Source organism: Amphiprion ocellaris, chromosome 19 (assembly GCF_022539595.1).
Source record: "Amphiprion ocellaris isolate individual 3 ecotype Okinawa chromosome 19, ASM2253959v1, whole genome shotgun sequence".
In the NCBI taxonomy this organism is placed as follows: Eukaryota; Metazoa; Chordata; class Actinopteri; family Pomacentridae; genus Amphiprion; species Amphiprion ocellaris.
Genome location: NC_072784.1, coordinates 33,104,270 through 33,118,857, shown reverse-complemented (window position 1 = coordinate 33,118,857; position 14,588 = coordinate 33,104,270). Strand labels below are relative to the sequence as shown.

The following is a 14,588-nucleotide window of genomic DNA, read 5'->3' as shown; positions in this document are numbered from 1 at the left end:
ATTTTAGTTTTAGTCTACAGCATGAGTCCAGAGCAGAGTTAATGGAGAACGTCACACAAAGTAGTAGCAGAAGTATTTCTGGACTTCAGTTTGTTTTATAAGGTGTTTCAGAGGTTGCTATCAGCAACCTATTTCCTGGTGGAGGTGAGAACTGACGGAGGGTGTGGATGCTCACATTACACTGACTCTGACACTGCAGGGTTTTAAATAGAGCAGTTGTCAACTCCTCCCTGCACAAATCCTATTTTAGGAACAGTGAGTAGGGGGAGGGCAGTAGATGGCCCACAGATCAGTGTCTTGGCCTGAACTCTTGATAGAGCAAACGCTTTGGCTGCATCAGCATGATGGAGATACTTGAGGTACAAGATGTATTAAAACATGCTCTGAAAGTGTCCCAGTAGCTCAGAATAATGAATATTTGAGTCTGACAGTCCTAGTAGCTGAAATGTTCATTACACGTCATAATGGAGTTACACAACAAAGCGGTGACTTGGCGTTTCTCAGAAATAAAAACATTTGACCTGAGATCAGCTGACGGACCAGGATCATAGAAACCACTTGGAGTTATATCCTCAGAATGGCCGTCCTCCCATTGGATCCTGGGATAGTCAGACCGGTGTCTCGAGGAATTAGGTTCTGTTTGGACCATTGAGTAGAGCACCATTCAGGTCCACTGCCAATGTTAGTGCAGAGAGTAGGATAGCCTTTGTGTCAGTGGAGAGTATTGGGGTCAGTTTGCTGTAAGTCAATCCCTTTTCCAACATAAAATGCGCTTTAGAGAGGAACTCCATAGCAGAAGGGTACCTGACAGTTGGTGTTGTCTGAAACCGATAATCTGACATTCACACCACTTCATACAATACCTGACCAGGTGAGAAGGACACTGACAACTACTGCTACTTCCTGTACGTACAAAGAAGTAAAACACCATGAATCTGCTGATGAGGAACTTCCTCGTTTGGTCCTCACCCTAAGCAGCCATTAGAGCTTTATTTTAGGTGTGGTGGGACAACACTTCCTTCAGAGTAGTTTATTTAAAGCAGACTGCAGCGCTGAGCTCATGATGCTGGTCCAACTTCACAGATTAACCTTAATGCAACCTCTATCCATCCTTCATGTTTGAACTTGAACCATTCCACACTTCATTGGTCAATAGCACGAAGAATCCTAAAGTCGCTATTCATAGGTAATTTGTTTGCCTCAAAAAGCATCAGGATTCATCTTCATACAAACATGAATGTCCTCAGAGGAATGACCTAGAAGTCAAATAAGTGGACTGGAAGGTTGTTCCAGGGGAGATGTTGGACTCTACACTACAGGAAAGGTCAGGGAGTCACTAAAACCATAATGATCCTCCTTTGAGGGTGTAAATATCTGGACCAAACGCTGTCATACCTACACTGTGCTCTGCTGCTACTGAGGCTAAAAGCTCAGCCACCTTCTTCTATCAGAACCAGCCTGGAGCTTGTACAACTACAAGTCCAGTATCCTGACAGCTCTACAAGAAGTCCTCCTCCTTACGTTCCCTGGCTGGACCAACTTCTGCCATGTGCCTCCCTGAAGTTAAGCCTCACCATTTGCTCTAAAGTTAAACTTAACCATTTGATGATGATGGAAAAGTGAGTACGCTCCACTTGTTCCTTATTCCCCCCGCCCCCAATCATTCCCCTCTTCTGTGAGTAGCCTAACTTATGGATAGCCCAGACCTGCCCACCAGCATTTGCCCCTGTCAGTCAGTCTAACTGCCCCCCTTCTTCTCAGCTTACCCAGGAGGTCGGTCTCACTCTTTTTCTGTCGCTCACATTAGTCCTGTATGTGTCTTCAGCGTTGACTCTCAGCTTCTTACTGCACTTTTACCTGATCACACTCGTGCTGCTCTGGACTTAGGACACCTGTCGTATTGTGGCCCCGGTTCAACGGTAGGACACCTGCTCTTCTGAGGATCGTTATAGCCAGGACTTGGCAACAGGTATCTGGATCTCAGGTGGGAATATTTTCTGTGCACTGGACCTTGTCCATTGGATGCTATTAGAGCTGGTGTCCATTGCATCCTGCAGCAGCCTGTCTGAGTGTGTCTGAATATCTGCGGTTGTGTGCGGGGGACAAACAGTGAAAGGCTGCAGTGCTGGACTCCTGCAGTGATTCCAGGTAGATTCCTCGTTAGAAGGCCCAGTCTGTCAACATGGCATCGTTGAGAAGTTTGATTCTGGCTCTGCTGCTGACGCTGCTCTGCTCCTTCCACACCCCAATGGCTCCCACCGCCAAGGCCCAGGACGTGCCGCTGCGCTCCGAGCAGGGCCTGGTGGCTGACGACGACGACGACGATGACGATGATGATGATGATGATGATGATGATGATGATGACGATGACGATGACGATGACGATGACGATGACGATGACGATGACGATAATGATGATGACGACGACGATGATGACGACGATGATGACGATGACGACGATGACGACGATGATGACGATGATGACGACGACGATGACGATGATGATGACGACGACGATGACGATGATGATGATGACGACGACGATGATGATGACGACGACGATGATGATGACGATGACGACGACGATGATGATGACGATGATGACGACGACGATGACGAAGACGATGACGATGACGACGACGATGACGATGACGACGATGATGATGACGACGACGATGATGACGATGACGACGACGATGATCATGAAGGTCAGTCCATTCAAAATTGTTCTTGTTTTGTCACATCTGTGCAGCTGCAGCTCTGCTAACTGTGTTCAAGCATCAGCCGTCACTGACTTCTGAGTTTTACTGACTTCTGCTGCTTGTTGTTCCTGGTCGGCTGTAAATTGAAAACATAGAAGCGGACGAATACATCACGTGATGAACGTAAAGTCGGAATGTCAGTGATGGCTGATGTGAAAAGGGGAGGGGCTAAGAGAAATGTTAACAGCTCCCCTCTCTTTAACATTTGTACAATCTTATCATCTCTTTGTCGACCGTATTGAATGTCTTAGAGCTCGTAGGTAATCAACGTCCCTCCTCCACCCCTTTCCAGCTGTCCATTTCCCCTGCTGTCTCTGACACTGTGTTCTTTTCCCTGCTTAACTAGAGTTATGAGCTCTCTGGGGAAATTGAACTGGCCCATCTGAAGTCCAACTGTCTGAAGTCCTTCGTACAGTACACTAGATATGAACTCAAGGACTGCAGAAGCTTTGATTTGAGAGAGAAAAACAACAAAAAACCTATTTCACACAAGCCAAGCCTGACTTGGAATTCAGTCATTGGGGTCACTAGTCTGAGATCTTTTGATTTGTGTTTCGTTTGAAAGAATGGTTCCTCCAGAATGGTTCCTCCACTAGTATCTTCCTTTCTCATTTGTTTTGGATCAGACTGACCTGTATTTGTGTCTTTATGCGAACCTACAGAGAAAGAAAGAGAGACAATGATATTGGGAGTGAGTTGGGGGATGGAGGTGTTACAGAAACAGCCAGAAGGAGAATAAAGCCTGAGGGAGGTGCAGGAGGGCCACAACCAAAACTCATTCATTTAGAAGCTTCAATTAGCAGCAACTGTGAAGTTTCTCTCTTTCTCCATATCTCTTAATCTCTTTCTTTCTCTGTGGAGTATTTCTGCCGCTGAGTGTTGAAGAGGCATATAATGCACTGATATTATTTTTCAAGCCTGGTGTGTGCATTTGTAAAATTGCTAAAGACAGATGATAGAATAACTTTCAGTTTATCTATGAACACTGTAATTATCATACCTCATTTTATTTTCTAGAATGCTAATGTTCTCAATCATTAGGTTAAAAAAAGAGTTTTCATGCACATTTCAGTAGCTTGCATTAATGGTGAATATTATTTTGGAATCTTTTGCATTTTCTTCCCTTATGATTCAATGCTTATTTGGAACTTCTATAACTGATGATAGATATTTGAGTCCTGTGTAAAACAAAATGAACTGATGTAAAACAACTTGTTTTGAACTCGTGGATTTGCTGCTGATTTTTCAGACCTTAAAGAGTGTTTGGGAAAAGAGAGAAACATCTCTTTGTATAGAAATATCAAACTGTCAAGAGATGAAAGGGTTGTCTGCATTTTCTCTTGTTTAAAAAACAGATTTTTGATGACTATGAACTTGTGGAAAACATGACCATCACCACTGTCCTTATATCTTTAACCCGACTTTCATTCATGAAATAAATCAAATGATTGTAAAGTGCCTAAATGTAAATCTGTTACCAGAGGCAGAGGATTTGTATTAGAGCAGTGAAACTGCATGGAGAGCATGAATGTTTTTACCAAGATCTGTACAATGTGTTTGATAATCTGTATAAGGACCAGAGCTGCAGACTGTTGACACCTGAATGTCTGAGTGAGTATCTGCTCTGACCAGTCGATGTTCTTTATCACCTATTCTATCGGTGCTGATCTGGGTTTCAGTAGTTTGGGGATCTGGCTGGTGGTTTGAAGCAGTTGGGCACAAATGTAATATAACTGCATCAGTCTTAATTAAAATGAAGGGTCAATCTCGGTGAAACTTTTTATTTTATTCATTTACAAAGTCATTTTTATCATTTTGAGATCATCTCAGTAATGATAGAGTCACCTAGTGAAGATGCAACAGACACTCAGAGCTGCATGTTCAGACATTTCTTCTCAAATGTTGCTGGTGAAAACAAATGCAGGGTCTTTTTATGTCAAAAAGTTCTTTGCAACACATTTCTATTCCAATATCATTGGATCACTTCAGAGGTTTTATGTCCACCTCAAAAAAACACAACCAGGTCATGACATCTCAAAGGGAGAGCAGTCAACAAGTTCCGCTCTAACACATGGATCCGAACAGGAGTTTACTGCTGAGGAGGTCACAACTGGAAATCCATGCACAGCTTCATGATTGTCATGGAGACCAGAAACAGATGAGGATGAGCGATTAGTGACGTGAGGAGAACCGGTGAGGAACATCTGTGTGAGTGAGGGCTGGGGTTGTTCCAGCTCAGTAAAGTTTAGGATCTAACTGTTAAATACTGGAGGAGATGCTGCAGGACGACCGACTAATGGATCAGAACCTCAGATCTGGACCCAGAGTTCTGTCGGCACCAGTGGGCCCACAAGAACCACAAGAACGTGCTGCTGAGGACAGAACCAAACCAGTTGTTAGACTCACACAGTTCAGGCCTGTTGCACACGAAGTCCATCAAACCTCTGGGAACATGCCTTTATTAGTTCCTCTTTAACGTCTCTATACGAGTCTGCTCATTTCTACAACTACAAATGAATATTTTACATCCAAATACATTAGATTATTTACAGCTTGAACTAACCAGTAGAACTAATTATCCTACAAGGTTCAAATGCTAAAGGACTTTTAGAATATGCGGTATATGAACACAGACAGGCACCATTTTACTGAAGCCTATCACCGGTAACATCTATCCTGCTTTACTTCAGAGCTTTAAATATCTGAATCCTCTGAGACTTTTACTTACCATCAGTTTGTTTTACACTGAACTGAAAAATCTTTCAAATTAAAGAGTAAAGAAAATGAAGTCAGTGGAGCTACACAGATTCCAACCTGAGCAGAGAACTCCAAATACATAGAGCTTCATTAGATCTGTAGTCTGACTGGCCATCAGTCCCTGAACCACACCGAACAGAGTTTCACTGACCTAGTTCATAGATCACACTGTGTCCTCTAGCCTTTATTTCCTAGTTTTGCCGATTCAGTCTCCATTGTTCTCCAGGTTGTTTCCAGAGTTCTTCAATGCAGTTTTCATCTGTGTGATCTTCAAGAGCTTCCACTGAATGCACACCTGAAGCTAAATTCAATTCAATTCAATTCAATTTTATTTATATAGCGCCAATTACAGTCAAATTGTCTCGAGACGCTTTACAGAACCCATATGCCTGACCCCCAGAGCAAGCCAAAAGGCGACAGTGGCAAGGAAAACACCCTTTTAACAGGGAAAAAAACCTCGAGCAGAACCCGGCTCTAATGTGGGGGGACCCATCTGCCTGCTGGCCGGGCGGGTTGAGAGGGACAGAAGAGGTAGAGAGGTAGAGATAGAGGGGTAGAGATAGAGATAGAGGGATACAGATAGAGGGGTAGAGATAGAGAGGTGGGGGGGTGGGACACAAGGACCATAAAACACAGCCACACATCTGAAGCATCCAGCATCCAGCTCTGGGACCAGGGACACTCGGAGAAAGGACACAGAAAGAAACAGAGTGAATGTAATGCAATAATGGTATATATAGTAAATACATAGGTAGTTAGAGAAGGGCTCAGTGCATCCAGAGAGGTTCCCCAGCAGCCTAGGCCTATAGCAGCATAACTAGGGGCAAACTAAAGGGACGTCAAGAGGGGAAGTCAGTTGTGCAAATGAAAACACCAGCTCACCCCGTCAGGGTCACCCAGTCAGCCCCAACTATAAGCTTTGTCGAAAAGGAAGGTTTTAAGCCTGGTCTTAAAAATAGAGAGGGTGTCCGCCTCCCGAACCCAAACTGGGAGCTGGTTCCACAGGAGAGGTGCCTGATAACTGAAGGCTCTGCCTCCCATTCTACTTTTAGAGATTCTAGGAACAACAAGTAAGCCTGCAGTCTGAGAGCGAAGAGTTCTGCTAGGGTAATATGGTACTATCAGGTCTTTAAGATATGATGGAGATTGGTTGTTAAGAGCTTTATATGTCAGAAGAAGGATTTTGAATTCTATTCTAGATTTAACAGGGAGCCAATGAAGAGAAACCAATATAGGAGAAATATGATCTCTCTTGCTAACTCCCGTCAGTACTCTGGCTGCAGCGTTTTGGATCAGCTGTAGATGTTTCAGAGAGCTATTGGGACAACCTGATAATAAGGAATTACAGTAGTCAAGCCTAGAAGTAACAAATGCATGGACTAGTTAAAAAACACACATTCTTTACTTACACATAAAAAATGGTAGAACTTGTTCTGCTGTAGAACCACTGGGGAATTCATCTGTTAAAGCTGTGATCAGGTTCCATGTGGGTTCATTACTGGTGATATTTAGGTGTCAAAACGACAAAACCCAACCAAAGCAACATTTCACCCATTTAACAACACCAACAATATCATCAATCCATCATCCATCCATCATACATCCATCCATCTTCCATCCATCCATCCATCCATCCATCCATCCATCCATCCATCCATCCATCCATCCATCCATCCATCCATCATACATCCATCATACATCCATCCATCCATCATCCATCATCCATCCATCCATCCATCCATCCATCCATCCATCTATCATCCATCCATCCATACATCCCTCCGTCCATCCATCCCTTCATCCATCCGTCCTTCACTTCATCATCATCCATCCATCCATCCATCCATCCATCCATCCATCCATCCATCATCCATCATCCATCCATCCATCATCATCCATCCATTATACATCCATCTATCCATCATCCATCCATCATACATTCATTATACATCATCCGTCCATCATACATCTATCCATCATCCATCCATCCATCCATCATACATCATCATACATCCACCCATCATCCATCCATCCATCCATCCATCTATCCATCCATCCATCCATCCATCCATCCATCCATCCATCCATCCATCCATCCATCCATTATCCATACATCCATCCATCCATCCATCATACATCCATCCATCCATCATACATCCATCATCTATCCATCCATTGTACATCCATTTGTCATTCATCCATCCATCATCCATCCATCCATCATCAATCCATCCATCATCCATCCATCCATCCATCCATCCATCCATCCACCATCCATCCATCCATCATCCATCCATCCATCCATCCATCCATCCATCCATCATACATCCATCATCCATCCATCATCCATCCATCATCCATCCATCCAACATCCATCATCCATCCATCCATCCATCATCCATCCATCATCCATCCATCCATCCATCCATCCATCCATCCATCCATCATCCATCCATCATCCATCCATCCATCATGCATCCATCATCCATCCATGATCCATCCATCCAACATCCATCATCCATCCATCCATCATCCATCCATCATCCATCCATCATCCATCCATCATCCATCCATCCATCATCCATCCATCATCCATCATCCATTATCCATTATCCATCCATCATCCGTTCATCAATCATCCATACATCATCATCCATCATCCATCCATCATCCGTCCATCCATCCATCATGCATCATCCATCATCCATCCACCACTTAATTGGGTCGTGGGGGGTGGAGTCTATCCCAGCTAAATGAGGGTGAAGGTTCACCTGGACAGGTAACAGTCTATCTCAGGGCTATATAAGACAAACAATCACACCTACAGACAGTTTAGAATCACTGATTAATGTCAGCATGTTTCTGGACTTTGGGAGGAACCTGGAGAACCTGGAGAACCCAGCAGGGAGAACATGGAGACTCCACGCAGAAAGATCCCAGTAAGGCTGGGGTGCGAACCTGGGACCTTCTAGCTGTGAGACGATGTACTAATCACTGATCCACTGTGCAGCTCTCTCTCCCTTGAAGAAAAACATTTTTAAAATCTGATCAGAACACACCAACAACAAGAGCTCATAAAACCCAAAACACCAGCTGAGCTGTCTTTTAAATCTTCCTCCTGATTGTCCTGTTTCTAGCTTTAGTTAACACCCAGAGGAGAAAATAGAAACACGTTATATTTCTATTCATTCAAGATTTTGAAAGTTCTGAAAAAAATCTTTGAATGGCAGCAGAGATCCAGCTGTGGCATTTCTAAAATACAGTTGTTAGAAGGAATCCAGACTGGTTTCATAGGTTTTCTTTATTTACTGTCAATGTTGTGTGTAGATGACAACGATGATGATGACGATGAAGGTGCTTATCACAAAGGCTCTCTGTGCTCATACTGTGAATTCTGTGAGGTAAGTGATTCGGCTTGTTAAATTGATGTCAGTTAAATCCAGATAAAATAAACCTCTCAGAGTAGCGATGTGAAGCTAAAGAGTCGGATTAGTTTCCTTCTGACTGCTGATCCTTCTAGATGTCTGGTTAACTCCATGTTTTTCTTCTTCCAGCACTGTGACAGCTGTGATAAATGTCCTTGTAAGGAAGGAGACAAGTCCGACCACTGTGAGGACTGCAAGGTGAGGAAACATTGATCCCCCAACCACAGATCATCAGCTTTGTTTTTGTCACATGCACATTCTGCAGTGAATTAGCCCGCTAACAGACTAGACTGAGATGAAACATGAGCTGCTATTACCATCAGCTTCTTCTAGTGCTTCAAACTCCCATAACTCTGGGCTGCAGATTCCTGAGTTCTGGTTCCGGACCGCCAGGAGCTCTTAAGCCCAATGACAAAACACAAACCTGAAAAACCAATAAGTCCACCTGTTTGATGTTGTGTAGATCCCTGTTGAGCAGCCAGAGCAGCTCTGACTGACTCTGAAGGTCTCCATTGGTATCAGACACCAAAAAAACAGGAGATCCTTCAGTCCTTAAGGCTGTGAGGGTTAGGGTTCCATGGATCAGATTTGTTTTTATGGTGCATCCAACAGATGTTTGATCAAATTCAGGTCAAGGGAGTTTGGAGGCCACATCAACTTCTGGAACTCTTTGTCATATTCTTTAAAGCATCACACTGTCTGCATAGAACATCACACTGTCTCCATAGAACATTACATTATCTCCATAGAACATCACATTATCTCCATAGAACATCACACTGTCTCCATAGAACATCACATTATCTCCATAGAACATCATATTATCTCCATAGAACATCACACTGTCTCCATAGAACATCATACTGTCTCCATAGAACATCACATTATCTCCATAGAATATCACATTATCTCCATAGAACATCACACTGTCTCCATAGAACATCACATTATCTCCATAGAACATCACATTATCTCTACAGAACATCACACTGTCTCCATAGAACATCATACTGTCTCCATAGAACATCACATTATCTCCATAGAACATCACATTATCTCCATAGAACATCACATTGTCTCCATAGAACATCACACTGTCTCCATAGAACATCACACTGTCTCCATAGAACATCACATTATCTCCATAGAACATCACACTGTCTCCATAGAATTCAATTCAATTCAATTCAATTTTATTTATTTAGCACCAATTACAGTCAAATTGTCTCGAGACGCTTTACAGAACCCATATGCCTGAACCCCAAAGCAGCTCTAAGGAGACAGTGGCAGGAAAACACCCTTTTAACAGGGAAAAAACCTTGAGCAGAACCCGGCTCTAATGTGGGGGGAACCATCTGCTGCTGGCCGGACGGGTTGAGAGGGACAGAAGAGGTAGAGAGATAGAGATAGAGGGATAGAGGTGGAGAGATAGAGATAGAGGGATAGAGATAGAGGGATAGAGATAGAGGGATAGAGGTAGAGGTAGAGATAGAGATAGAGGGGTAGAGGTAGAGATAGAGAGGTGGGGGGGGGGACACAAGGACCATAAAACACACAGTATAATACATGCATATAGAACATTATATTATCTTCATAGAACATCAGATTATTTCCATAGAACATCACACTGTCTCTGTAGAACATCACATTGTCTCTATAAAACATCACAGCAGCAGCATCCCACAGATGGAGATTAGGCCAGTTGGTGGGAGAACCACCACAGATCTGAAGCATCCAGCTCTGGGATCAGGGACACTCAGAGAAAGGACACAGGGAGAAACAGAGTGAGTGTAATGCAATAATGGTATATATACTGTATATTAAATATAATGGTAGATAGAGAAGGGCTCAGTGCATCCAGAGAGGTCCTCCAGCAGCCTAGGCCTGTAGCAGCAGAACTAGGGGCAGAACTAAGGGACGTCCAAGAGGAAGACTCCAGCTGACCCCCTCAGGGTCCCCCAGTCAGTCCTAACTATAAGATTTGTCAAAAAGGAAGGTTTTAAGCCTGGTCTTAAAATTAGAGAGGGTGTCCGCCTCCAGAACCCAAACTGGGAGCTGGTTCCACAGGAGAGGAGCTGATAACTGAAGGCTCTGCCTCACATTCTACTTTTAGAGAGAAGTTACAGGTCACTTCTTCAAGTAAGCCTGCAGTCTGAGGGCAAAGAGTTCTGCTAGGATAATATGGTACTATCAGGATAAGATAAGATAAGATAAGATAAGATAAGATAAGATAAGATAAGATAAGATAAGATAAGATAAGATAAGATAAGATAAGATAAGATAAGATAAGATAAGATAAGATAAGATAAGATAAGATAAGATAAGATAAGATAAGATTTATTTATTTATTACTCCCCAGGTCAGGGGAAATTTCCAGTGTTACAGCAGCAAAAATCTTTCAGAGCAGCACTAACCATGTGTACAGTAAAGATAATAATTATAATAACAATAATATATACAAGAATGAAGAATAAATATATACAGAATTACTACACTATAAGTGACATCAGCATAAAGTGGCTTGTGGAATAAATGTAACTGTAAAAGTGCAGAAAATGCCAGCAGTGCAAGGAATTGTTGTGCAGATTTTACCATGATTTAAGATGATATGATGTAAGTCCAGTTTATGTTAACATCAGCCAGTGATGCTGGCTTTCTGTGTCCTTTCTCCGAGTGTCCCTGGTCCCAGAGCTGGATGCTTCAGATGTGTGGCTGTGTTTTATGGTCCTTGTGTCCCACCCCGCACCTCTCTATCTCTACCTCTACACCTCTATCTGTATCCCTCTATCTCTAACTCTCTACCTCTTCTGTCCCTCTCAACCCACCCGGCCAGCAGCAGATGGGTCCCCCCACATTAGAGCCGGGTTCTGCTCGAGGTTTTTTTCCCTGTTAAAGGGTGTTTTCCTGCCACTGTCTCCTTAGGGCTGCTCTGGGGGGTTCAGGCATATGGGTTCTGTAAAGCGTCTCGAGACAATTTGACTGTAATTGGCGCTATATAAATAAAACTGAATTGAATTGAATGTTGTAAAGTCTTACAGCAGATGGAATGAAGGACCTGTGATAGCGCTCTTTCTTGCAGGGTGGATGTCTCAGTCTGCTGCTGAAGGAGCTGCTTAAAGACCTCACAGTGTCATGCAGTGGGTGAGAGGGATTGTCCATGATGGATGTGAGCTTTGCCAACATCCTCCTCTCACCCACCTCCTCTATGGAGTCCAGGGAACAGTCCAGGACAGAACCTCCTCCTGACCTTCTGTTCAGTCTCTTTCTGTCCCTTTCAGTGCTCCCTGTTCCCCAGCAGATGATGGAGATATGCTGGAGATTGGTTGTTAAGAGTTTTATATGTCAGAAGAAGGATTTTGAATTCTAGATTTAACAGGAAGCCAATGAAGAGAAACCAATATAGGAGAAATATGATCTCTCTTGCTAACTCCCGTCAGTACTCTGGCTGCAGCGTTTTGGATCAGCTGTAGATGTTTCAGAGAGCTATTGGGACAACCTGATAATAAGGAATTACAGTAGTCAAGCCTAGAAGTAACAAATGCATGGACTAGTTTTTCTGCATCACTCTGAGACAGGATGTTCCTGATTTTCACAATATTTCTCAGGTGGAAGAAGGAAGTCCTACAGATTTGTTTTATGTGCGAGTTAAAGGACATGTCCTGGTCAAAGATAACAAGCTATTTCTTTGGAAATGTTCACAGAATTGATTTCCAATCCTTCTCTTTAGAATTTTAGAGAGAAATAGGAGGTTGGATATCAGTCTATAGTTACCTAAAACATCTGGATTAAGAGTAGAACATCACCCTGTCTCCACAGAGCAGGGGGTTCTATGCTTTTCTCAGTTAGCTCATGTGGATCTCCACAGCTGCAGATTGGTCAGAGTCCATCCTGACCCAATGCACACCAGAACCTGCTGTTCTGGAGATGTTCTGACCCAGTAGCCATCACAACTTGCCAAAGCTGCTCAGATCTTTATGATATCCATTGTCCTTCTTCAAACACATCAGGAACCTTGCCATGCTGCCTGACCCTGTCTGTCCCACCTCATGGAGTTATTCTACTGTAGAGCTGATAGAACCCGTTAATAACTCCACTAATCACACAAACAAATACAGCTGGCACCAGAACCACTAAATCAAAATGTATCAGGTTTGTTTTTCCAAATGGAAATCCTAATTAGAGCTGAGTGAAGCTGAGGTTCCTCTGCAGCGATGAATAAAGAAGAATAAACCGTCCACTTCATGAATCTCTACTCGTATGTTTTATGTGACCCACTGGACTAGAAACTAAAAGAACTTTCTTCAGGAAACATTTTCTTCATGATGACATGTTTATTTCAATACTCTGGTTTGGTTTTTTCCACAGATGTGCAGTTTCTGTCATGTGTGTCCTGTTTGCCAAACAGTCTGTAAGCCAGGTGAGTGAATGTTGGAGTGGAAGTAGCTCTGATGTTCCTGCTGTAGGAGCTCCTAGCTCTAAAGATCAGGAGACCCTGAAGTCCTAGAAGGTGACGGTTAGACGTAACCTTGTTATATAGTCACATATTACTGTTGTTCTAACATGCTGGATCCTGACAGTCAGATCTGATCAGTAAACTACAGTTAGAAGAACGCTGAGCAGAAGCTTTGCTGGTTTTTGTTCTGTTTCATCAAAATGACTAAAAAGGAAAACGCTTCAGAAACTTTCATCTTCCACATTTCCATCTGTCACTTTCTTTTCTAATTGTTAACTCAGAGGTTGTTTAATTTTCAACACAAAAATGAGTCCTTAGTCTAATTTTGTGTTTCTGTGTTTTGTCCTTGTGGTGGCTCATTAGCGCCCCCTGGAGGAGCATGAAGCTGCAGACTCTTAACTGCTGGCTCTGACCTGCTTCTTACTTTTTCTCTTCTCTCCAGGAGGATTTCTTGACGAAGTGACCGGATCCATCTATAAGTAAGTTCTCTTTCCACTGACTTGGAGCATCTTTATGATGTTGTTGGTAACTGGCATCTCTTCGTCCTCAGGACTGTCGCTGATGTCTTCAATGATGATGATGACAACTGAACCCAAACATTTGTTGCCACCATGTGGCCAGAATAATATATTTAACCTTCACTTCTGATTTTAATTGTTATTTTTGTCTTTTTCCTTGAGAACATGACACATTTGTTCAACAATGACTTAATAGAAAATGTTAAGAGTGTACTGTTGTTACCGGACAAATCTGAGTCGTACTTTTAGGGAAAATATAATTGAAGTCATGCTGGATTGTGTTAAATAAAAAAGGAGACATTTTCATGAACTGATTCATTCATTTCAAAGGTTCTTCATTCTGAATGTTACAGCAGTTTATTCAATAAGAAAAAATGAGAAAACGGTTCCTGCAGAATAGAACTTCTCTATATGAAAATTCTGACTGAAACAGAACATTTTATCAGTACTTGGCTGCGACTATCACATGACCTGGACTTGAATAAAACAGTCTAATGACTTCAGACTTCAACTTGGTGAAATCAAAACAAACTTTCAGCTCAGCTTTGTCTTTGCAGCTTGTGACTGTACTTAGACTATTAGACTGAGAAGGACTTGATATTGTCCATCCATCCATCATCTCGACACACTTTGTCCTCCATCCCGGAGTCTATCCTGGAGTCTATTCTAGGGT

The 14,588-nt window shown here is 42.8% G+C and overlaps 1 protein-coding gene across 1 annotated transcript; it reads left to right on the top strand.

The window, feature by feature from the left end:
• Positions 1–1,725: 1,725 nt before the first annotated feature.
• Positions 1,726–14,229, top strand: LOC111586246 (germ cell nuclear acidic protein). The gene is made up of 6 exons (XM_023295943.3): positions 1,726–2,708; positions 8,847–8,920; positions 9,074–9,142; positions 13,310–13,361; positions 13,840–13,876; positions 13,948–14,229. The coding sequence occupies exons 1-6, from the start codon at positions 2,183–2,185 to the stop codon at positions 13,985–13,987; spliced, it is 798 nt and encodes a 265-aa protein (XP_023151711.2). The 5' UTR covers positions 1,726–2,182; the 3' UTR covers positions 13,988–14,229.
• Positions 14,230–14,588: the final 359 nt, after the last annotated feature.

Coding starts and splice junctions, on each gene's coding strand:
- LOC111586246 (XM_023295943.3), top strand. CDS start 2,183: ATGGCATCGTTGAGAAGTTTGATTCTGGCTCTGCTGCTGACGCTGCTC. Junction 8,921..9,073: donor CATACTGTGAATTCTGTGAG/GTAAGTGATTCG, acceptor TTCTTCTTCCAG/CACTGTGACAGCTGTGATAA. Junction 9,143..13,309: donor ACCACTGTGAGGACTGCAAG/GTGAGGAAACAT, acceptor TTTTTTCCACAG/ATGTGCAGTTTCTGTCATGT.